We start from the raw sequence: 26,751 nt of genomic DNA on the forward strand, positions 1-26,751 counted from the left end.
TATAAGTTGAAACAGTACACACACACTACACACACACTGAGACCAACTGTGTCAAAAACCTCTAACTAAAACGGTTAATGACTACAAGGGTTGGAGAACAGAAACCAAACCTCTAACTTAAACGGTTTGACGAACAGACAGGACGAAAGGACTAGGTCCTCTAACTGAAACGGGCCTAGCCTGAGGGAACAGTTATCGGGATACCACAAAACAAGCACACTACCAAAAACCTACACAACACTAAAGACAATATTTATGAAAATAGCTTTTTGTTTAAGAACAAAATTTTTTCTCAAGACAAGAAAAAGGTACTTAGCCACAGCCAAGAGCGAGACCACGTCTGAGCTACACGAGCGGCAAATGAGATCTGGGGATATGGAGCAGTGCACCATGGGATACCCGCTTAGCCCAGCCAACAGAAGACTTCGAGCTAGAAAAGTTTGGCCGAGTCGGAGCCAATATTCGGCTCCGAACCCACGGGTAAGAATGTAAGCGAGATAGGACTACATGACATCATGTGTTTCCCATAACTACCCATGATCCTAGACTCTCTATTAGGAGGAAGGATAGACGAAGAAGTCTCAGACATTTCCTTTTTGGTGGCCACTGCCACCACCATGGCATCAACAAGGACTCCTTTGGTTAAGAAATTTTTATCTGGTGGAGCGGATATAAACTTGCTAGTCCTCCTAGGAACAGGCTCCATGGACTCCGGTGACTCCCACGCTCTTCAAGAGAGCGACTGCATGAGCTCATCAAAGGGTGGAGACACCCAAGAGGTGGAGGGTTGAGACCCGAAAGCCTTCAGGAGAACTGACTCATTCTCAGTAGGGCTTTTGGACTGCCAATCACCCCTCTGCCTAAGGATCTCAAGTTTCTCAGCAAGGGAGATATCCTCAGCGGGGAACCGCGGAGACCCTTTCCGATTCATCCAAGTCAGTGTCAGATGTTAAAAACTCCTGTGGGAAGTCCAAGCGTCTCCACTTGCACAAGCTCTTCCTGGGATCCTCCTCAATGGGAGCCTCTCGGGAGGTCTCGGAAGAGCAGGGGGCACCCTGTGGGACTACCTGAGGCTCTGGGTCTCTACGCTTAGACTGGACGATGGCAGCAGAGGCAGACACAGGCGTTTTAGGAGATGAGGAAGCAAGGCCTGACGTTGAGGAAGTCTTGGAGGACACAGCTTTCCTCATGGCCACGAAGGCACCACAGCTCCAATAGGAAGGAATCAACGGATCCGAGTGAACCGTCAAACCCTCCCGTACCAAGGCCGTGGGCTCAGAACCGGAAGCTCATCCGAGCCGAAGCCCCAAAAAGAAGAGTCGGTACAGACAAGTCAGTCTGACTATCCTCCCTGGATCCAACTGGTGTGTGTCTGCTCCTAGAGTCCCCAGTTGGCGCAGAGGACATCAGAGTGGATGGAGCTGAGGACAATAGAGCAGGACTCCGCTCCAAAGGCTCTACGATCAACAGGTGTACTTCCTCTGGCTCCGAAGGGCCTTGGAGGAGGAGTAGTCAAAGCTGGAGTAGTCGTCCTCGGCTCCGAAGCCGCTTGGATTGGAGCAGACAACAATTTAGCAAGGCCTGGTGCCTGTAGAAGCTTCTGCACCAATCGAGCCATATCCAAATCTGACAGGCTGACAAATGACCTAGATGAATGCACCAATGGTGGTGACTGAGGCACTTCGGATACCGGCACCAAAGCTGTGGGCCTGCTCCGAAAAGGAAAGACAGACAGTCAGCTCCGAGGTCTGTGGTGCCGATGTCGCAGAATTCTCAGATTTTTTTTTGATTTCTTGGAATGGTTGGAGTCCTTAGATTCCACAGAAGATTTAGAGGACTTGGAAGATTTGCTGGTCACTCAAAGCCTCTTGAAAAGGGTGCTTTAACAAGCCCCTGTCCATCAACTTCCTTTTCCTCTCTAACAACACTTGAAGAAAAAGAATGACATATGGCACAATACTCTTGTAAGTGGACAGCTCCTAAACAATAAACACATGTTACATGTCCATCCATTTTTTGATTGCAGTCCGGACATTTTTTAAACCCAGACTTTGGGTGTTTGTCTTTATCATCCGCCATAACAACTGCTATAAAAACACGTAGAGCAGATAATAACAACTTTACTACGCTGTAAACAACACACACACACAAACAAGCCTAAGAAAAGTATCTCAAAAAATTCAACAACTAGAAAAAGAGGCTCTTTATAGTAGAAAAAGCTATGAAAACGCACACTATATAGATAACTGGAAAAGGCTATATAGCACACTAAGATACTAGGCCAAAAACATAAGGCCAGACGTTAAAGATTAATATTTTTAAACATACAGGAAAGGGACCGCTAGAAAGCTTTAAAAGCTAACTATCTAAGAATCCTAAGGCAACTTTTTAGTAAACTATGAAAAAACACACTAAATAGAAAAGTTTTAAATTGTACTGGCCCGTGCTTGCACTGGAACTTCCGATCAGATGCCGCGGCAAACTAGATCTGAGGTAATTCACAGTGCATCATGGGATAGGGACTTGGCCTCGAGCTACTGAAGAACTCGAGCTTTGCATACGGCCGTACCAGAGCCGAAGGAACAGCTCTGAACCCATCAGTCAAGAATGAACGGCGAGATTGAACAACTTCACATGCTCTTTTATGCTTAGAGCAAGCCTTGGTTTCCCCAAATTTACTAAACCATTTATTGTGTAAACCAATGTATCCATAGTAGGTTTAGGAGCAGTGTTCTGAGGAAAGAGTGAGAAACACCCAGTCTACTTCTAAGCAAGGATGATACTCTGCCATAGAAAGCGAAGGTCACAAACTTTTTTAAGTATTACTTGCCAGGATGCAACTTCACTTTAGTAATGGACCATGTATTCTGCAGTACCTGTACAAGCAATGATATGTAAGCAACAAACTATGTGGCTGGGCTTATCACTATAACCCTTCTCACACTTTACCATTAAACAAAGGCCTAACAGCCACAAATATGCCAAATGTTTACACTGGTTCCACAACCCAGCCCATTCACTGTAAAACCAGAGGTTCTGTGCTCGGGCAACATCATTGCTGCATAGTGGTTGTTTCACTTAATTGCTGTTTTAATCATATTAATGGTGAGAACTTTAAGTTAGTGTGTAAACACAACATATTACAGTAGTAAGAAAACTGAAACAGCACAGTCTTACCTAAATCACCCAGAAAAGGCTGTTAAAGGGCTGGAAGTCTCAATAACAGAGATGTGCATCTCTGAGAGAGAGATTCTGAGCCCAACAGTGGAGACTCTTGGTAGTGGGCAGGCAAAGCTGTAGAAAATACCAGGAGTCAATGAAAATCCTGTGGATCCATTCAAGTAGTACCACGGGCCCAACTGTGGCTCAAGTCAAGCAGTACCACGGGCCCAACTGTCACTCTAGTCAAGGAGTACCAGGAACCTAGAAGTGGATTTACTCAAATAGTACCAGCAGCCCCACTAAGGATGAATTTGGGGTCACACGGTAGTTTCACCAGAACTGCATACCAACTCTGTGAACCATACGCAGTACTGTGCTTCAATGAGAGAATTTAAAAATAGAATAAAACACATAAGTGAACTGTAAAACAGCTTGAAGTATGTTAAGCATAACAGTGTAAGTTGAAAATGAACCTTGCTTCAACTTTTTACTCTTAACTACACTTAGCATGAAGAACCCATCTCCAGTGAATCATTAATACAAACAAATGCAAGTGGCTACTCATATGTTAATAGGTAAGGCAAGTTACTCATGCAGATAATATAGAAGCCAAGCCAAACAAGTCAATGCATGCACCCTGTGGTTGTGTTTGTTATGCTTTAAGTGTACTCACAGTCTTTTCAAGGATGGCTGAACTGGCTGTCCCAGCAGCGAAATGGGTGAATTCATTAAGGATCATTCAATAGTCATAACTGATTGAATAACACTTTGTAAGGGGGGGGGGGACTTGTTCCAAAGGTTGAGAATGCATTGTGTTGAATACAAGTCAGTGGCAGGACAAGTTTCTATTTGCAGACGGAGATTAAAGTCCTTTGTGATGGTACTTCAAGAACCATTGCTTGTACAAAGGTAAAGGAGATTCAGTCTTTCATATGATGAAATATCCATTCCTAAGTATAAATCACCACAAAGGAGCGTGTAGAAAACTAGGTGCAAGGAGAAGGCAGACAGTCTATCTGGTTAACTAAAAGGTTCAAGTCTTGTGATTTTCTTGGTGCAGAATATTTTGAATCTTTCGCATTCTGCAATATGCTTATGAGGTGCAAGCTGAAAGTAGTACCATATTCAATGGTGGGCCCGACCACGAATGAGTAGAGGGCGACAGATGTCTTCTGATCTAGACAAAACCTTTGGAGATTGAGCTAAGTAGAATGACTTCCGGAATACTGTGGAGACATGATGGCCACATGACAACATGTCAATACAGGTGGCCCAAGATTCTGGAATTTGTGTCAGTTTGTAGATGACATCACTGATGTGGTACTGCTGGGGAATTTCGGTTTTACAAACCAAACTAGTCTGACACTGTGGACAGTACACCAGGAGGTGGAATAATGAACCCCTAGGTAAAGTACGATGGTCATGAAGACAGCTGATTTGCTTCCAGTTTGCAATCAGAAAACTTGTGCAACTGTAAGCTTTGAACATGGGGCTACATATCACAAAAGTAAGTGCTGCAAAAGGACAGGATGAAAAACTAAATCCTCTGGGAATATCACCAACAGTGTACATTGAAAAATCTAAAATCACCAATTCAGCTGTTCAATACAACTGAAAAAACAATGCATCTAAACTTAGCCAGACATTGAAAAGAACCTGAAATAAAAAGTGTTTTTGCAACGGGGGGGGGGGGGGGGGGGGCAAGTCCTCCATATCACCACTAATTATATATGCCAAACTCAGATCATACAGCAGTGGGGAAAAGGGAAAACTCCTTACCCACTGCTAGTGATTATGCAGAGACATCTAATAAAGCAGGCAACTGAACCAGTATGTATTACAGACACACAAACAAATTCAAATCTACTTTCACTACATTTTGCATTCATCGACTAATTACATTCAATGTCATTCACAACACAATAAAAATGTACCACATGCATTCTGGCATAATGAATGGCTCTCATCACCAATGTCATTAAATTAAAAAGCAAGCACTTGGTGCTTTTACAGTACGATTCTTTCCAATAACCTACTAGTTATCCAGAACACAAAGCAAGGGTTTACACTGCCTTGTGTTAGCTCATCAATACTGTCACAGCAAGGAAGGCTACAGCCAGGTAAAGATAGGTGGCATCTATAGAATGGTCATTGTCTCAATGGCTTTTCAGGGATATTTCTGAAGAAGGTAACCAGGTTTAGGAGACAATCTGCTTCTGACAAAGCCAAATTGATTAGGGTCTAGGGGCAGGCAGGAAGTTATTAACTTAGACATATATAATGTACAAATACATGTGTATAACAAAATATAAGCACATTTATGTATGTGTGTGAATAGATTTTATATATATCTATATATATATATATATCTATATATATATATATATATATATATATATATATATGTATATATTGGGTCTACTACCATAGATCAAAATTACACTACTTCGAAATATGACAGTAGTGTCCCACTAACGCGAAAGTGCACTTTCTCGAAAGTTACTAGAACGAACAAAGGGTTAGGGCTTGGGTAATGGATAGTGGATAGCTAGTAGGGCCGTCCACTATCCTTAACCCAAGCCCTAACCCTAAGGTCAGTGACTACCGCACCACAGTACAGGAAATTGTATTTCCTCCACTGAGCAGTAGTTACGGACCTATTTCCTGTACTGTGGTGCAGTAGTCACGGACCTTAGGGTTAGGGCTTGGGTTAAGGATAGTGGATAGCCCTAATAGCTATCCACTATCCTTAACCCAAGCCCTAATCCTAAGGTCCGTCACTACCGCACCACAGCGCAGGAACTTAGTGACTTTTGCGTTAGTGGGAGACTACTATCATATTTCGAAATAGTGTAATTCTGATCTACAGTAGTAGACCCATATATATTTTATATATACATATATAATTAGCAGGGGGGTATGGGGGTGCAGCGGGTTTGCCCCCGCAAAAAAAATATCTTTTTTTGTATACGCCAAGGTTCTTTCTCAGCACGAGTGTCAAAAGGTCAACAAACCTAATGGCAACAGGTTGAGGTTGATGTATAGTATACTCTATTTAAGTGAGTGAATTCATACATATGCACACATTTATTATACACTTGTATATATGTACACATATCTATGTATTATATATTTATTTACTTACTGATATTTGTTGACCGGGAAAGTCCACTGGGTTAGAAACCAGTTTTCAGTGGAGGCCCGGGGAGAAAAGCTCCACAGTTAGACAAGCAATACATTGTACAAATTATACAGGAACAAATACAAAAAACAAATACAAATTTGAAGAGATGCATAGAAAATACTTAAATATACTTTCAATCACAGAAGCGTAATAGACATTAGAACAGTAAACATGTTGCAATACACCTGAGAGTAATTAAACAAATACTTGAATTAACTGGAAACAACTGAAAACACACTAGAATAAAAGTCTTTATGTGTTAATTACCCAAACTTGTGCTGAACAGGTGCCAGTCTCTCCTTTATGGGCCTAAGTCTTGTGTACTTTTCAGAATAAATTCTGCAAACACTGTAGTTCAGCTAATAATGCTTTATTAGGAGGTTCACAAAATCCGAATAGTGTCATCATTAACAGTGCTATAAGTCTGTAGAAATGCTGGAATGCTGGTTAGTAAATAGATCCAAAGTTACTGCATGTCATGTTCTGATTCTCCTGAATAATATAAACTGAAACGGTCTTTATTTGACCAGTCTTCTGTACTCAAGCTCGAGTGACTGTACTGTAGAGACCCTTTTACATACAAATCCAAAAGCCAACTCTTACTCTATAATGCTGGCCATTTAATCTTTTCTGCATGTCTGTCTGAACTGACTTCACTGACCGTGTCTGAAGCGTTTCCTAATACCAAATCCCAGTAATGCTGTCCACCCCGCTTTAGCCTTGGTTGCCTTCCAAGCCACGTCTTGCATGCATCTCTAGCTAACATTCCATTGCTATGTACATCTTTTCCTTGAGAAAGGAACATTCTGTACCTTCCCCAAAACCTTATTTCTGTGCATCTTATATGTAGTGGGCAAGACTGTATCTTTCCCTTGAGAAAGGAACATTCTATATTTCTCAGAAACTGAAGGCAAACATATCTCCCTATATTTTCAGGCCTGTTATTCTACCTTAATGTATTACAGTGAATTAACTAAGAATACCCTCACTCTAAAAAATGATTTGCGGTGGTACGGCAGTAGCGTTGTTACCTCACAGCAAGAGGTTCTCCCGTTCGATTCTCGGCTGGGCTTGGGAGTATCTTGTGTGTGGAGTCTGCATGTCCTCCCCATGGTTGGGTAGCGTTCGAATGACATGCGTGCGTAAAAGGGCGTGCCTTCGTTGAAGGTTGAGCATTGAGCTGGCACCTCAGCGTTTCATAAAAATCTACTGCCAATCATTAGCAGACCGGAGTTCCGCTGTGGTGACCCCTTACTGGGAAAAGCCGAAAGACAAACAACAACCCTCACTCTAAAATCATCTCAAATTTCTTTGCAGCACTGCAGTCTTCTAGCAAATAGCAACCAGCACAATTCAAGCTCAAACATTGCTGCAATTGGTACAGAGGAAATAAACTACAAACACAACATCACGTAAACACTGTTGTACAAATAAAATATGATCATTGAAATGAGCAGCTGAAAGTGTCCCATTTTCAATTCTTTTTAAGAAGTCTCTGCACTTTCAGGCTTAGACTTTCGTTATGTACAGCACTAGCTATGGAGATGTTTGGATACAAAAGAGAATAATGTTTGGACAGATTATCTGATATGCAGCCATTATCCCTCTACCTGGTGTCCCAGCAATTAACCTTTCTCCTACAATATTTTCAATGCTATGGCTTGACAGAGATCATAGTTTGCATGGCTGAAGTTTTCACCCTTGCAGCTCATTTGTTTTATTTCACAGCTATGGGGTTGGAGTCGAGTGTGTGTGAGATACCCCCCCAGATGGTAAATGCAGACTGGGTTACTTCTGGCAAATTAAGGCTACTTGTGCTTTTTTGGTGTATCCGTAGGGTTTACATTCAGCACGGTTACTTCAACTTCTCACTATGAATCAGTATGGTCACATGGCAACAACCACAACTGCCTCTTCCATGGAAGTTGCTACAAAATGCTTTAGCCTTATGTCACTGCTAAAAAGCACACTCAGGGTATGTTTACATCTTGGACAGACACGTTTTTGGACTTTTGTTATTAAGAAAGTTGGTCCTTCAGACTATGGCAGAACCTGACTCAGTCTTATATGAATGATGAAGTACTTCAAAAGTAATTTTTTTTTTTTTTTTTAAAGGGATACATCAGATTGCTGTGGCCACTCCCCCAAGGTCACTACAGAAGCCTGCTGTGATTCCTGTGCGTTTATGAATGGATACCATTAATTAACAAGAAGGAATGCATGGCTTTTCCTGACCCAGCAAACTACTCAAAAAGATTTATTTATGCAATGTTAATGATTTACCTAGATTTTATAAAATATAAACCCGTAGTAACTTGCCAAAAGTAATCCCACCTTGACTTACCAGAGCACAATAAACTAAACTACAAACAGCTATTTCTTTCCTAACTGTCTTCTCATCCATTAACCATGTAAGGCAGTGCAATTATCATCCCAAAAGCAAAAATACTGCATACAACGTACCAATTCTTCAGCAATTCTGATTTTTTTACATGAAAAAAATCCTATTTTAACTAGGGACTTGAATACAATCCTCTCCCCACATAACATATCTAATAGTACGCCCACACCAAATAAATATATCAAACAGTCTAACAACCTTGGTACCCAGGCATCCTAAACCAATAAGACATACAACTGAATCAAAATTAGAAGCTACTACGAGTGCTCCAGATGAAAAAGCCCTACTCTATGACAGTTTGCAAACTGAAATCTCTCATTTTGTAGGTAGTTCATGTCCGATTCATAAAGAAATTTGCATTGGTCATTAACCAACCAGAGGGGCACACCACACTATCAGATGCTTACACAGCAACTTCTAATTTCTGCTAGGACTGTTTTTAACTATTATATCTTACCTGAATCACTTCTCCACTTCTACAGAGTTAAACTTTAAATGATCTAGTTATGTGATTAATCCCCAGAGAGAGTGAGTCCAGGCAAAGGGGATCACTGCAAGAGGGGATTTAGTCTTACCTCCAAAATACAGCGAGACTGGAGATGACTGCATTAACTGCAAGGTATAGTCTACAATAAAGGATGGAGGAATTGCCAACGCCACCCCAAAAAGCCATCCATTACCACACATTTAAAGAACATGATTCATTCAAAAGTTCAATACAGTGTTTGTTCAAAAAAAAAGATAACCAAACAACCATAGTTTTTGACATGCATGAGGAAGGATAGTAAACTGAAACAAAGCATGTTTCTTTATACAGGATTGTTTACAGGATTGTTTAATTATATTGTTTTTTTATTTCAATATAATATGCAATAACTCTTACCACATACTTTTTAAGCCATTAAATACCTACAGCTGTACAGCCCGTAACTGCTCTTCTGTGAAATTTTTATTGTCCCCTTTTGCTCCTGGGTGAAAATCTCCGTTTTCCTTCATGTCCACTCTGTCATGCTTTTTAGCATCCTTTTCAGTCCTTGTTCCTGTACCAATTAGATCTACAAAGTAAAGAATGGCTAAATTTTAGTTCATGCAGCAATACATGGTTTGTAAATTGCTGACAGGCAAAACGTAACCATGCAAGGTGAACAGCAAATGTCAATAACAGCTATTCTACTGCCTTAACTGCAAGTAAATGATATATTCAATTTATAAAACTATATACATGAGATAGCAAATTATTTCAGTAATAATTGTACAAAATAAGATGACTGGCATGTCAAGTGTCACACACAGAATGCAGATACCCCAATTTACATCTTTCATAAAAGTTCCATCTCACAAAAAAAAGATTCACATTTCTAAAAATGTTACTACCTAGTGCTTTTATATCAACTTCCCCAGAAGGAAAACACAGGAGGGGGGAAAAACAAACACAATCCCTCTAAACAATTTCGACCCATAGTTTCTTACTTCATTTGGTACTACCTTTAACAATATTTACCTTTCCTAGATACTGTACCAAAACCTAATATTTTCCTCAGTATTTTATTTATATTTGTTTTCCAGGAAGTCTGACTGGGAATTAAAACCCCTTTTTAGCAGAGGCCAGAGTTGTACATACAAAGTTATTATGACACCATGCACAACATTTACTAAAGCAAAAGCATTTACAAGGTTCTGACAAAGACAAACCAACGGAGGATAGGATGTAGAGTCACATGATCTATGACAGACTGGAACTCTTGAATGAGAGAACACCCTCTGCACAACCTTGAAGGCCAATGGACCCAGGGCAGCCATGGCTGGTTGAACCAGAGCAGAGACCTCCAAAATAGGCAAGTCATAACTCTGACCAGATCCATGTCTCAATGAGGGAAAGTACAGTTGTGTACACTTACCATAAATGTAGATGCTAGAGTGTATTCACTTTTGCCATCACCACAATTGTGTTATCCCTGCCAGGGTAGCCTTCGGCCCATCCCGAATACCAGAGGCCTAGTATTTCTGCGTCGGTTGCTGTCGCTTCAGGACTGACATCAGGTCGTCAGTAGTATAAAGTAAGGCAGCCGACACCATTACATCAGTTTTTCTTGCCCTGTCAGGTGCCAAGTGGGAGCCATGATATGGTGGAAGAACCCCACCAGTAGAAAGTAAATACCAAAAAGTTCCTTGTAAGGAGAGAGAGAAAGAAGAGGGGGATGGAGGGAAGGCATTTATGGTAAGTGTACACAACAGTACTATGTTCTTAGTGTTTCACTGTTGCATTCATCACATTTGGGTTGACTCCCAAAGCTGGAGAAAGGGTGGAGGCAGTCAAGGAGACTAGGGGCTGGCTATGATGCACTGCAAGACTGCAGTGGCAAAGCCTGCCCTGGATTTGGAGAAGATAGGCAGGTGGTAATGAAAGTGTGAACAGATGTCCAGGTGGCAGCCTCCAGGATGTCCCTGGTGGGGACTCCTCTGAGGAAAGCTGCAGAGGTGGAGGCTGCTCTGGTAGAGTGAGTCCTGACCCCCTAAGGGGGAGGTTTCCCGTGTTGCTTGTAACAGAAATGGATGCAGTGTGCTATCCATTTGGAAATGGTTTGTTTGTTGATGGCTTTGCCCTCTGCCCCTGCAGCAAAGCTGATTAGTAATTGGTCAGACTTCCTGAATGATTTAGTCCTGTCTAGATGGAATCTGAGCTGTCTGTGCACATCTACAGAGTTCCGGATCCTTTCCCCCATGTTTTGTGGGTTAGGGAAAAAGGTGGGCAAATGAATGGATTGGTTGAGAGCCACACTGGACACCACTTTGGGCATGAAGGATGACACCCTGTCAGCATGGAAGATGATGAAGGGCTCTACACCCATTTGTGCTTGTAGCTCGGAGACTCTTCTGGCTGAAGTGATGGCCAGAAGAAAAGCTGCATTTCAGGAGATAAATTTTAACTCTGCTGAAGATGCTGGTTCAAAGGGGGGCAGGGTGCACTTTTCCACCACAAAGTTTAGGTCTCAAGCTGGGGTAGGTGCTCTTCTGGGTGGCCTCAAGTTGCTAGCCCCTCTTAGAAATATTTGATCAGAGGGTGTGAGAAAAGGGGCTGCTCAGTGTGGAAATGAGCAGATATAGCAGAGGCATGAATTTTAATAGAGGAAAAGGAGAGACCACTGTGTAGCAGGTCAGCTAGGTAATCCAGGATAAGAGGTAGGGAGGGCTTTGCCTTATCAGCTCCCTTAACCTGAATCCAGGTCCAGAACATTTTCCATTTGTCAGCATAAGACTTTCTAGTGCTAGGGCCTCTAGCCTCACGTAAAACATCTAAAACCTGTTTACGGAGGTTGGCAGATTGATCAGTGGTCAGGGAATAAGCTAGGCTGCCAAAATGAGGGTCTGCAACTGGGGATGCATGAATTCTCCTTCCCTCTGGGTCAGGATTGTTGGGGTCTGAGCGAGAAGTGGGTACCAGTGATGGTGAGGCCAGTCTGGAGCAATCAGAATTGTCCTTGGTTTTTCCTCCCTTACTTTGAGCAGTACCCTGGTGATGAGAGGGTCTATATCAGATTGTCGAAGTATTAAAAGTTCGCATCACTAAAGTTCGAACTTTAATGATCGAACCTTTAATACTTCAAATTTAAAAAATAAATAAATAAAATTTCAGCCCAAAACAAAAAAATAAACGCTCTATGCAGGGGGACAAGCCCCCCTGCACCCCCACATCCCCAGCTACTTAAATATACCAACTCCAAGATCGCACTACAGTGCAGTAAAGGGAAATCTTCCCTTTCCTCACTCTATGGTGATCTCCGTTGTATGATTGGAGGTTTTATATCTTCGATCATTAAAGTTTGAACTTTAGCGATTCAAAGTTTAAAACTTTGACAATATGATATAGATCCAGGATGAGAGGTAGTGGGGGAAATGAATAGATCGAGAGATTTTTCCCAGGGGAAGGATAGGGCATCCACTTTCCAAGCCATACACAGTGATGCTCTCTGGTGCAGAACTTGCTGAGCTGATGGTTGGTGTGGGAGGCAAAAAGGTCGACCTTCGGGGTGCCCCATTTCTGAGTTATTAGGGTGAAGGTTCTTTGGTCTAGCTGCCACTCATGTGGGCCCAGAAGATTTCTGCTCAAGTGGTCTGCCAGAGAGTTTAGAGAGCCTGGCAGGAATTGTGCTAGCAGGTGGAGTTGCATGGCAGAGGCTGTCTGCCAAAGGGTCATGGCCAGCCTGCATAGAGGGTAGAGTGAGTCCCTCCCTGCTTGTCGATATACCACATCACAGTGGTGTTGTCTGTTTTGATCAGGACAGCCCACTGGGGAGAGAAGGGGCCTGAAAGCTGTCAATGCGTGCTGGACAGATAACATATCTTTTTGGTTGATGTGCAGATGGATTTGCTATGGGCTCCATTGGCCCTGTATGCACCTGCCATCCAGGTGTACACCCCAGGCACAGTCTGTGTCTGTGGTGAGGGTATGGACGGCAGGGGGGGTGGTGAGAAAGGTAGTCCCTTGTTGTGGAGCATGCTGCTGCCCACCAAAGAAAATCTTTCCGTAGGCAAGGTATCACTGGTACAAGAGTTTCCAGGTCTTGAGAATGCTGACACCAAAGACTTTTTAGGTACCACTGTAGTTTCCTCATATGCAGTCTGGCACACGGAATGAGTAGAATCCAAGATGCCATGAACACCAGAGCTTGCAGGATTTTCTTTGCAGATAACTGGGGTCTAGTGGCTAGTTGAGAGAAGTAGGCTGTCGGGCAAGTTTGCTTTTCTGGTGCAAGGAATGTCATCTGGGATGCTGTGTCCAGGCTTGCTCCCATGAATATAATCCTTTGGGTGGGTACTAGTTTGGACTTCTTTTCTTTGATTATGTACCCTAGGGAAATCAGTAGAGACTTTACAAAGGCCAGGTGCTTGAGCAGCTTTTCCTCACTGCCTGAATTAGGCAGTCATCGAAGTATGGCTAAATTTGAACATTCCTTTTTCTGCAAAAGGCAATGGTGGAAGCCAGACATTTTGTGAAAACTCTGCAAACAGTACATAAACCAAAGGGAAGCGCAGAGAACCGGAAGTGCAGAGATCCTGCCCTGAAACATATTTCCTGCAGGATTCCCTGATAGGAATGTGTAGGTAGGCCTCTTTTAGGTCTAGGGTGGCTAACCAGGCATCCTTGGAGACCATAGGTAGCAGTTACTGGAGGGTAAGCATTTTGAATTTTGGTATTTAGAATAGATATATTGAGGATGGGTACCAGAAAGAGTCTACAGTAGAAACTTTGGCCTATCTGTTCTGCAGGAACGTGCTGTATTGCCCTCATAGAAAACAGGAAAAGGGCTTGCTTTTTTGGCCTCTGCCCACTGGTTTGGAGGTAGATCTGGGAACCCTTTCGGGGTTGGAAGAGTGTGGGAAAAAATCTGAATCCCTGGGACACTATGTTGAGGACCCAGCGGTCGTTGGTAATGGTGGCCCAGGTGCTTGCATGGAAGGAGAGTTTTCCTCCTAAGGGCAAGTGCAGGTGGGCAGAGGGAGAGTCATTGTGAGTTCTTACCATGAGGGGATAGCTTTGAACTCCCTGGTTTTGAAGTGGAGGAACTCCACTGCTTTGATCTCTGCATTCCCTGTGGCTGCTGTCTGGGGGGGTCTGCTTCACCAGGGTCTGGGCTGGACTGACCTGGTGGGGGCAGGAAAGGACCAGTGCTTGGATGGGCAATGCCTGCTGAACCTGGATGGCTGGACCTGTAGAAAATCCTTAACTGTCTGCATAGATTTACCGTTTTCTTCCGTCTTTTTTAAGACCTCATTTGCCTTGTTGCCAAATAAGTTGTCTTTGTGCAATGGTGCACCCAATAATTTAGATTTGACATGGTCTGGCAAGGGCCATTCCTTGAGCCAAGCATGTCTTCTAAGGACAGAATTGGTTACTGCTGCCCTGCAAGAAGCTTCTAGGGTGTCAAAACCACAGTGTAAGGTATGCTTAGTTACTTGACTTGCAGAATGCATTAACTCTTGTAACTCTTTAGATTCTGCACAAGCAGGAAAGGAAGACACTTTGTTTGAGGAGTTCCATGGTATGTTGCTGAAAATAAAGCATACGGAGCTGACAATTTAGTGCTCGGATAGCAAGAGTACCAGAGATGTATACATTTTTACCCCATCTGTGTAGTGCTCGGGAATCCCTATCTGAGGAGGTGGGGATTCTTAGCAGAGGTTGCTTTAATTCCTTTAGGCCCTTGAGAAATTACCACACGGTCAGCAGTAGGATTTTTGAAAAGAAATTTGTGCGAATCAGGGACTCTAATACCCGTCAGGTTTTCTGGGAGCAGGAGGGAGGGTGTCAGGAGTCAAACTGGATTCCAAGAAAACATTGTCCACAACATCCAGGATTGGGGGAGTGGCCAGGGCTCTGCGCTGTGGAAGATCTAAGAATTCTCAGTCTCTCTTTTTAGACTGAGGGTAGTCCTGACATTCACATTGGAAATGTTCCCTTAAGGTACGAATGGTTTCCCCAAAGGAAAAGTCCTCAGGTGGAGAGGCTGAAGGAATGCATTCCTCTGCATCAGAATCATCATAAGCAGAGAGGGGATGCATGTCATATTCAGATGCATCAGAGTCATCAGACTCCTGTTCAGACAAAACTACTGGGGACAGATCTCTTTCTTTTGGAAGGTGTAGATCGGCTTTCCCTGATCAGCATGAGAAGGTCTTCCGCCACTTTAAGCAATTGAGATTGAGGCAAGGAAGCAGGTGCCTGAGATTGGGTTGTCACAGTTTCTTGGGTGTGGTTCATACCCTGGGCCTTAGAAACTCTGTAGTTTTCGAAAGAACGGTAGACGCAAAAGAAGTCAGTTTGTGTTGAGAACAGGTAGTGCAAAGTACTTCCTCGGAAGCCGGTACCTGATCAGCGGCTCTGGACCCATCCAAGGTAGAGACAACCGCAGTATCCTTAGTCGAAGAGTTTTGCAGCATACTGGACTCCGAAAGGGATTCGGTAGCGGCCTGTGAATCCACAGAAGCAGGTATCAGGGGCTGCAAAAGTACCTCACTGAGGACCGGAGAACTGACGACTAGCTTAACAGAAGCGTGATTGGTAGGTTTGGACCTGTGCGGTCCATCTGTCTTTATCCTTCTGTTTTTTCGGAAGATCTGCTGTCGGATGGCTTACCGAAGCCATATCGGAATTTGAGGACTGCGGTAGCATTGTCGCCTCACAGTAAGACACTGTCCGGTTAGATTCTCAGCTAGAGCGTCTTCTGCGTGGAGACATGTTTGAATGGGCGTACCTTCATTGAAGGTTGTGCATCAGGGCTGGTAACTCGGCACGTAAAAATCAACTACCAATCATTAGCGGACCGGAGTTCCGCTGTGGCGACCCCTAACCGGGGAAAAGCCGAAAGACATAACAAGTCTAAATATCTAGCTACAATAAGGGCCCAACGACTTATAGTTCTGGCGTTAAAGCACAAAAGCGACAGCGAGGGACGTCATGGTCTGGGCCTAAGCAAGTGACACAGTAAGAATGAAAGTCTCAGTGTGGTATTTGCTTTCCACAGGCGAGACAATTGTTAACTTTTTCTGACATTGGTTAGAGCAAGAAAAAAGGATCTCCAACGAGGTACTTAGCTTTAGAAGACTTCAGCTTCAGTTAAGAAGATGAAATTCAGGTAGCGGCCGACTGGCACTCATGCGAACTGCTTCTGCTTCAGGCTCCTTGGCAAGAAAGACTGATGTAATGGCATCAGCTGCTTACTTTATACTAGTGACGACCTGGCGTCAGTCCTGAAGTGACAGCAACTGACGCAGAAATACTAAGCCTCTGGTATTCGGGCCAGCCAAGGGCTAAACTGGCAGGGTTAACCCAAATGTGATGACTAAAACAGTGAAACACAAAGAACATCTGGACCAGAACTATGTGGAACCAAGGCTCCGAGAGGCAAGGAAGACTCCAATATCACAGTCGATCCCAGCCCCTTAGATCCAACACCAATACTTAACTCAGAGATTCATTCCGATCTGCGGGAACAAGAGCAGAACTGGTCAGGAAGACAGTCAAAGCTGAAGATACAATTCTTTTCAGCTCAGGCACTGGTACTCTAGGAACTCTCAGGTCCTAGGCCTCTGAAACTGAAGGACAAATCTGAGGATGAAACACAATTATATGGGAGGTGGATGGAAGGCTCATGGATTCGATGAGCTTAGCTGTTGGAAAATAGTGCACTTTTACACTCTAGCAAGCACTTGTTTTCTCATCAGGGTTGGTAGATTTTCCTTCTAGTGCACTGGCAGGTAGCCTGATCTGTCTAGGTTGAGGAAACACTGGAGATTTCTTCATGTAGTTTTACTGGTTGGAGAGCTTACTAAAATCGACTTATCTTGTTTTTAGTGCCTTTATAAATTTTGTACAACTGAGTGGCTCTTGGCTCATTTATACAAAGCAAAGGTATTTATTGAATAATTCCACTTTTATGAGCTGTTAAGGTATACTGCAGTATCCATATCAGTTTGTTTGGGGTAGCACTTCACTCCGGACACACTTTCTGTGGTTTTACATTACGAGGACCGGTAATATTCATCTAGTGGCTGTAGGTGTTTACCTGGTCTTTCTGCGCTGAAAAACCCACAAAAGGGCTCTAAGTATTTTCTCTTTGCACTTCTCTCCTATACTGCGACTGTACTTCAGCAGTTCTAAACTGTACTGTTTGCTGCTGCACTGTATTTTACTACCGCATTTGTTTCACTAACTGCTGCTTTTACTTAAGAAAAGATCAGTTTCTGCTGTTTTATTCTGTTGCTTTTATTAATTCAAGGAAACGTTGCTTATTTAATAAAAAAAAAAAAATCCTTTTTTTTCTATTATTCTGTTGCACTTCTGTTGGCCGTAGTATAGACTGGATTCAGACTGGCTGAATTCAGTTCTGTTAGTAGATTGAGCACTAAAAATCAGGACATCTTTTTTTGGAGAAGTCCCCCTTTACCCTCATGGCAGGAGTGTACAGTGTGACCATCTAACTGATGGTTACTGGTGCAGGGCTCAGTTTGAGCCATTTCATTGATCTCTTTGCATTAGCTGCTTTGCTCATGCTTGCACATAGTGGATCATCTGACACCACCGCACAAAAGGGGTAACTGTTGGCAGTTCGATGCAAAAGCACCAACAGAAGTATTTCCCTTAGAAGCAGCTGTTATCTAGTACAGCAGATCTCAGCTGTTCAGTGAATCACCCAGAGATTTTACCTCTTACCTATCAAGATCAGAACCTATAGATCCCCTATTTTATAGGCCTACTGTACACATCATAGGCTAGTCACCTTAAAATAGTTCCCTGCCTGATACCCCCAACTTCACCTTATCTGCTGAAATACCAGATTCAATCCTTGCATTATTGACTCGTTCCTTCTGTTTCTCCTGCCAGCCTAGTGAGCATGTTTTTTTTGAGGCTGTGTAGCAACTGCCACATGTACACCGACAACCCCTTACTCCTAAAATCACAAGTACAATTTGTGAGAAATGCTCCTACACTCACAATCTGGTATCACCGCTCTCTCGTGCCCAAACAGCAACACTAAACAGGTTGTCGGCTCACACACCACGACTCCTATTCGTAATATGCACCCAACACAAACCTTCATATGCAGAGGTACTCTCCATAAACCTACCTAAACACCAGAGACCTCTAAAACACTAACACACTACACCTAACACAACACCCAATACACACAAAAACATTAGCACCTGTGTTTCACCAAATAAGTCCTTGAGGCAATGCACAACTATTCCAAATGCTTTAGTTACAGGTGACTCTACAACAAGACACACATATGCCACACTTAGCAAGTTAACAAGCAAAAGGTTATGGTCAGCTACCTGTGTGGTGCAAGGATTCATCAGATCACACATGCACTCAAGTACTATTATAATTCAGTCATAGCTCATGCTGGCATGAATGACTTGAGACGTACCTCTCTGGACTATATGAAGATAAACATGACTGAGCTCTCTCAATGCGTGTCCTAGACAGGTATGTCCCTACCTTTGAGCAGCATTTTACCCTCACCTCGGAGGATACCACAATGTAAACATAAAATGACGGTTTTCAATATTTGGCTCAGTTTCTGGGGTCATTCTAAGGGGATCCAGTTCCTGTCAGCCTGGGATGACATGGTGGACAGACCACACTGCTTTGCCAGAGATGGTCTTCACCTGGCACCTCTATGCTTTTGGTTGCTGGTTAAGGCACTTGCCTTACCCATAATGCCTTTTTAGGCAAAGTCACAGCAAAATTCCAGATGTGAAAATATCAAAAACTAAGGGTCATGCTGCTAAATGCTAGGTGTTTAAATAAGAAGATGCACTCCTCTCCCTGAAAGACACTGACATCTGTGCAGTCACATAAACCTGGCTCAAGGCTACAAAAGTACCCTGGTCTTGCAAGGTTACAATGCCTTCCAGACCGCAAACTGAAGGAGTGAGAACCAAAGGAGGTAGAGTATTTATCTTCATTAAAGATAATTACACTTCTAGAGTGGTTAGAAAAGAAAACTATGGAGCTACCCCAAGTCCAAATTACCGTGGGTAAGACCTCCTCCTTCAGGTCACTGTCAGTTACAGGTCCCCTTCCACGAACCAAGATGCCCACACAGCTTATTTAAGTCATACCTTAATTATCCCAAGTAGGTCAAACACCCTAGTCATGGGTGACCAACTATCCTACTCGCTTGCACCAAAGTTATGGACTTTTAACTCAAATGCCCTGGAACAAATAGTGCACCACTGCACAAGGGGCTCCAAAATTCTAGACCTAGTCCTCACCAATGAGTGACTGAAGCAACCCCTCAAATGCAAGGTCTGCACTGGTTAAATCTGAATAAATAAATCAGTCATTTTTGAAGTATCAATAGCACCAGGACTCACAAAGGAGAAGTCAGGTTAAAAAACTTCATCAAAGCTAACTATACCCTCCTAAGGGAAGGTAAAATAGACTTCCAAGCTCCAGTTTCCACAGATGGCATTGACGGCTATACTAAAGTATATACTGATGTATAAACACCTACACAAATGTAGACACACAGCCATGCCAGACAAGATTAAAGCAAGATCCACAAGTAAAAACAAACCATCCTGGTGGACATCTAGCATTAATAAGTTATAGAATAAATGAAAGAAGCTGCTGTCTAAAAAAATACAATGAGATCCCAGAACTGAAGAACACCTTCCTTAGCCTAAACAAGCAAATAAGACAACTCATAAAATATTCAAAGAGCAACTATGAGAAAAATGCAGCAACCATAGCCAAGAAAAAACATAAGACTTTCTTCAGCTACATTTGCAACCTAAAAAGTAGGGCTCAGATGTGTGCTGAACTAATTGTGGATGGCATCACATACACTGACCCTGCAGAAATTGCAAACATGCTAGCAGACAGGTTTGGCAAAAATTTCACCCCACCCCCACCCCACCACAAGCCATGGCTTCATCATCTCCTCCTCCCTGCATCTCCAAAGAGCAACTCATCAATGTTCTACTCAAGGCTAAGAACACAGTCTCCATGAGACCAGGTGGCATCCTGGACTGCGTTCTTAAAGTTCTTAAACAAGAGTTAGCTACTCCATTAGGCACTTTATTCAACCACAGCCTGAGTATTTGGCTTTGTTCCCACTGAATGGGGACCAGAGACAGGTATCCCTCTCCACAAGGGCAGCTTGGTAGCAGACCCAAGTAACTATAAACCCGTAAGTTTACCCAGCCTCATCTGTATGGCAATGGAACGAATAACTGTGGATCTCATAAATAAGAATATAGGTGACCTCCAAACTCTGGGTCAGTCCCAGTTCAGGTTTTGTCAAAGGCAGGTCATGCCTGCTAAACCTGATGGACTTCGAGAATGTGACCAGAATGTGACCAGAACCACTAAGGCCTTTGACACTATCCCACATTCATGCATCACTGACAAAACTAACCGAATTGAATATCAACTCCTGTGTTGTGAGGTGGGTTACAAACTGGCTCACAAACCAACAACACTAAGCTAAATTGGGAGACTTTACCTCTACCAGCAGACCTGTCACCAGTGGTGTCCCAGAAGGGTCAGTGTTGGGCCCCCTCTTGTTTGGCATATATTTCTGAGAAGTCCAGGCCAAAACTGAGGGGCTGTGGCTAACCAAGTTTGTGGATGACTGTAAGTTAGGTGCCATCACTGAATCCCCTAGCGATGTCAGCATACTTCAAAAGGGGCTTACACAGACCAATGATTGGTGCCAAAGCCATGGTCATAAAACGCAATGCTAAAAAATGCACCATTATTCCCTTTGGTAAAAACAATGACCCTGCTAATCAAAAAAACAAATATCCTAAATACCAATTCAGTAGTGAGAGACCTGGGAACACAAGTTGACTGACCTCAACTTTGACCACCATGTATCTACTGTGGTGAGGAAGGCATTCTGTGTTACTCACCTGATTAGCAAAGGCATCACCTCCAGATCAAAAGTGGTTACAACTCCTTTGTACTTTTTCCTCATCAAGCCCATTATTGAATATAATACTCCCCTTGGTATGTACCAGACACCTGCAGCAACTTAAGAGACCTCAAAGATTTCTAAGAAATGTCAGGGTCTCCAGCGCACCTTATATGGGCAGACTGAAGTCACTGTCACTGTACTCAGTAGCATACAGACTACTTAGAAGCAATTTAAGTCTGGTTTACAAGGCTATCTCTGACCCAACTCTAATGGAATTGCTGCACATCTGTAAGTCAAATGGGATTAGTCACCCATTCCAGGGACCTCAATGTAACCTGCTGGAGAGACTGATACTTGTCTCAGAGATTGCCACTCCTCTGGAATAGGCTTCCAAACCATATCAAGCAGAGCACCTCCATGACCCTGTTTAAGTGCAATCTGGACGACTAGATGGGAAACTGTAAATTTCTGCCGAGGACTTCCCCGGATGGGTAGTCCTTGCTAGAAAAGCATTGGACCTACACAATATCTCTCAACTAGTATTATATTGGGATTTAATGGCTAGTCTTGTAATGCTCCTCTGGTCAATAGCCTAGTAACATCCTATGGACCGATAAGATTATATAATCCCCATCTGAATCTGAGCTCTGAGGGACTTTCTCATTATCCTATCCAATTCTGCAACAGACAGACTTCTGGGGGACCTGACAGACGAGGTCATAGACTGAAGTCTGGACTTCCTTTGCATAAGAGGGGAGTGGAGCAGAGGTGATATAGCTTCTATGACAAACTGAAGAGAATGAGTTATTGCCATCTGAGAAGTACCAGAAATCAGATCAGATGTTTTTGGATCTGTGGGTTAAGCAGGAGTACACAAAATGGACTACCTGACTTGAAGGTGATCTGTAGATTTCCTCTTTTTTGTGGAAGCTCCAAGGATGAAGAAGTCTTTGAAGACTTAAGCAATGATATTTTTTTTTTGTGCTCCAACTGAGCCTTGGAAAATTTGTTGGGGGTTTGAGCCCCAGACGAGGAGGGAGGTAGTAACCCTTTGAGGACTAACTTGTATCGTCTGTCAGCTATAGCCCTGGAGCTGAACCCCACACAAATGGTACTGTTCATACCAAGGTCTGCTGCTCCTAAACAATAAATGCACTTCCTGTGGGCATCCGAATTTGGGATTTTGTGCCCACAGAAGTGTATTTTTTAAACCTTAGAGGCTTCTCAGCCACAGTAACCACTGTAAGATACAGAACAAGGGAAGGGAGCGAAGAAAAAGTTATTTTTAAGCTATAAAAAAGGGGTAGAAAAACTACCAACAATGGTATTAAAGAATGGCCTGTTAAATGGGTAAGAAAAAGGACAAGAGAAAGAAAAAAAATGAGTACCGAAAATGGTACTTAAATTACTTTCTCAAGTATTTAAACTAACGGAAAAAAATGAAAATTTAGAAAGCAGAAACTTAAAATTTCAATATAGAAAACATATTTTTGAAAAGAAAAAAAAAACACTATTGACCAAAAAAGAGATCCGAGTTATTGGGGGTGGACTAGGGCATTGTGGGTGGGGGCAGTGCAAGAATGGAATCCAAAGTGTGTAGAATGTGGAGGAGTTGGATCAAATGCCAGATCTATAACCCATACATTCTGGAAGAATGAAAAAGGACTACATCCGATCAATACTTTTGTAGCGGGGGGAGGCAAGCCACCCTGCACACCACACCCTTGCAAATTACATATACCAATTCTGATAGTGCACAACAGTGCAGTAACGGCAAATTCCAAAATCTTACTGTTCTCATGTCTTGAAAGCAGGTGAAAGGCTGAAAAAGAAGTCTAACCCCGGATTCAGGAAAGCTAAAACTCTGTGCAGGAACAATGTAGCAGCTCCTGCATGGAGTTCAGCTGCTAAAAGATTCAGCAAACAGCTGATATGACGTGCACGAGCCTGTCGACTCTGTTCTTGCACAGAAGACTGCGCTGTATGCCAATGACCTCATTTGCTGGTGAAAACCATGCAAATGAGGTGAATTAGCAATTCTGAAAGCTGCCAAGTCTATATGCAGGAAAAGTGTCATGGCAAAAATGTGTTCAGTTACTAACTGAACACATTTCTGCTAAAAAAAAAAAAAAAAAAAGGCATGACAGCACAAATAAAGGCATGTATTGACATCTGTAGGCATGCCTATGGCCATTGGCATGAATAAATGTTTTAATTAAAAAAAAAAAAAATTTGTGGCCAATCTTGGCTGTTTAAACATAGCGCAGTGGCGCACAAACACCATAGTGCCAAAAATAAAAAAAAATGTGAAAAGCCAAGTTTAAAAAAAAATCTGCATTTTGCAATTATAGTCTATGGCATGCAGAATCAAAACAATAGCAGGGGACAGTGGTTGTCAAGGGGAAAGGCTCAGTGTTAGTGCAGTATCTATGGGCTAAGGCAGTGGGGTATGCAAATAGGTTCATAGATAGGTACTAGGCTATCGGCCAAAGGGCCTAAGCGAGCCTAGCCAACAAGGTTCCCTGGCTTACACCACCCAAGAGTGTTATTTTCCTGTGCCCCTGGCGAGCAGAGCCACAAAAGTGATCCCCAGGGTGCATTTCCTATTTCCCATCCACTTATTAAGATTTTTCTTGCAGAGTGCTAATGAGGAACTTTGCTGGACATAGATGGGTAGCTTGTTCCAGAGTATGGGAAGTCTCTGGGACAGGAATCTATCCCTCCAGCATGTCCTATTTATTGTGGTGGCAAGGTTTAGGTCTCTAAAACGTGCAATTCAAACGGATTTGGATTTCTTTAGGTGTAGCATGCCCAACAGCTCTGGGTTTGACATAGCTTTATAGGTTAGGCAGAGATCACCTCGGAGTAGGTGATATACTATGGAGTAAAGCTGGCATTATTTGAGACGGTCAGTGTAGGGCATCTGTCTGAGGCTAGTAATCCTCTTTGTGAGGTACTTCTGTGGCCTTTCCAGCTGCGGCTGATGTCTTGTGAGGTACATTCCAAAAGGGGCGTTGTATTCCTTAATGGGTCTAATGAGTGTCGAGTAGAGTGGAACAACAACCTCTTTTTTTCCTAGATGAGAACCCTTTTGCGATGGTGTGCCATGTAGAAGGATTTCCTGACTACTATGAAGTTATCAAAGGAGAGACTACTGTCCACCTGGGTCCCCAGGTCTCATCACACATTCGGCATTAAGGAGACTGCCGCCTATGTAGTAGCTCATGGGAACAGGAGTTTTTACCACAGGGGATGACAATGCACTTTTTGGCATTGAGCTTGAGGACATGGTTCTGACACCAAACATCTGTCACAGTGAGGCCCTTCTGTAGGATGTCCACATCATTTGGGGACTCAACTATGGCTCCTAGTTTGCAGTCATCTGTGAACTTCTTTAGCCAAAGGCCTTCTGTGTTTGGTATCTACTTCTCTGAAGTACAGGCTAACAGGAGATTTCTCAGGACTGAACCCTGTGGTACTCCACTTGTCACTGGTTTGAAGTCAGGTCTGGGGTCCACAACTTTTGCAGTGTGGGTTCTGTCAGTGAGCCAATTGGCAACCCATCTTGTGACATAGGGATTTATACCTAGTTTAGTGAGATAAGCTATAATTCCAGAATGGGGGATGGTGTCGAAAGCCTAGATGAGGTCAAGATAGGCTGTGTGAACCACCTTACCCCCGTCTACAGCTTTGGTGACTGCCTCAAAGAAGTTGATTAGGTTCAGGAGGCATGATCAGTCTTCCACAAACCCAAACTAGGTGGGGTCCAGAGTTTGGAGGTTACCAATGTCTTTGTTTATGAGTTCCATGATGATACATTCCATGGCCTTACAGTCCAGGCTCATCAGGCTAATAGGGCGATAGTTCCCAGGATCCGTGGTGGCTCCCCCTTTGTGGAGTGGGATAACTGTTGCTGTGCACCATTCAGTGGGCACAAAGCCTGATGTGAGACTATGACTGAACATGGTGCTTAGGTGGGGAACCAGTTCGTGTAAAAAACAGCCTGGGATGTTGTCCGTTCCCATGGATGCTGTGTTTTTGGCTTTAGAGAGTGCAGCTTTTTACCTGCATAGTTGTGATTACAAGGACTCTGCATTCTTCCTGTATTAGTTATGGGCCCTTTAGGGGGTGAGAGGGGGGTAAAGTCAGCACTGAACGTATCTGCCAGGATGATGGCAATATCAGTTGGTTCTGCACTTCTCATGCCGTTGTGCTGCAACTAAGAGCAGATCTGGGTGTTGCCATTGAGATTCTTGACTTAACTATAGAATGCTTTGTGGTTGTCCCTAGAATCACTGGTGATTTTGTTTTCGTAGATAGCTTTGGAGGATCTTATAAGGGATCTCAGCTTCTTACGGAGGCTAACCAGGGAACTCCTCCACTCATGGGATTTTACCCTCTTTTGCAACAGTTTCTTCCTTCTGTTGTAGAGTTTGTTTATGGTAGGGGACCACTAGATTGGCTTCCTTTTTTTTTTTTTTTTTTGGAGGATAGCATCTTGGTTCTGTTTGGGATAGCACGATCCATGCACACATGTTAAGTGCTTATAGAGTGCATCGGTGTAGGATTCAGCAGTCGTAACTCTATTATCCATTTGCATGGGTGTCATGAAGTTTGTCACTTCTGTCTTAAGCATGAAGTTGGCTTTGGAGAAGTTTTTTACTGTGATTTCCTTAATGGGGGGGTGGGGTGGGGTGGGGGCGGGATGTGGATATCTAGGGTGATTAGCTTATGGTTGGATCTGACCAATGAGGAGTTGGCTTCAGGTGTGGAACACCGGTCAATCTTGTTGGTAATGACTAGGTCTAGGATATTGTTTCCCCTGCTGGGGGTATGGATAAGTTGATCCAGGGCATTGGAATTCATGAATTCCAGAAAGCATTGAGCGAAGGAGTTGGTACACGGGTAGTTTTCCCAGTTAATGGTGGGGTAGTTGAAATCGTCCATTATTAGGGTGTTTGGGTGAACCCTAATATTTTCCATTTTATCAAGAAAAGAGGAGTGGAAATCCTGGGGCATGGTGGGGGGATCTGTATCAAGCTAAAATTTGGATTGCAGTTTTGCCCAGAGTTAGTTGCACTTGGATAACCTCAGATGCATTATGCTGAGCAACTAGCCTGGAGGTGTGGATATCCTTAATAAATATGGACACACCTCCACCTTTGGTGTTCCGGTCCAGGTTAGGTGGCCGAAAAGTGTGGTACAAGTTATAGCCTGGTAATGCAGGGGTGCTCTCTGGAGCCTTGATCCAGGTCTCAGTTACTGCACAGATATCAATGTTCTCCATTTTAAGGAGTGCCTCGAGGGAGTACATTTTGAGATTTAGACTTCTAGCATTGAGTAGCATTACCCTCAATGTTTGCTTGCCTGTTCCGGTTACGGTGGTGAATTTGTCATTTGAACCTCGTCTGAAAATGGCACTATAGGGGCAGCAAGAGCCTTAGCCAGTATCCAGAATCCCAGGGGTGACAGGTGCAGGCCATCTCTGGAAAAGCATCATGGTCTGTCGACCATGTCGTCCCAGGCAGACAAACACTGGATCCCCTTAGAATGACACCGGAAGCTTAGCCAATTGC

At 43.3% G+C, this 26,751-nt stretch overlaps 1 protein-coding gene across 2 annotated transcripts in view; it reads right to left on the bottom strand.

Moving 5' to 3' along the window:
• Positions 1–26,751, bottom strand: part of DNAJC18 (DnaJ heat shock protein family (Hsp40) member C18) — a gene marked incomplete at its 3' end in the record, with an annotated part of 495,263 nt that overhangs the window by 330,196 nt on the left and 138,316 nt on the right. The window contains 1 exon segment of one of the 2 annotated variants that reach the window (XM_044068998.1): positions 9,661–9,802. In XM_044068998.1, coding sequence (XP_043924933.1) covers positions 9,661–9,743 — 83 coding nt within the window. In that variant the 5' untranslated portion in view covers positions 9,744–9,802. 2 annotated transcript variants of the gene reach the window in all.

The sequence above is a fragment of the Protopterus annectens genome, chromosome 4.part0 (assembly GCF_019279795.1).
Source record: "Protopterus annectens isolate FY-2018-M chromosome 4.part0, PAN1.0, whole genome shotgun sequence".
In the NCBI taxonomy this organism is placed as follows: Eukaryota; Metazoa; Chordata; order Ceratodontiformes; family Protopteridae; genus Protopterus; species Protopterus annectens.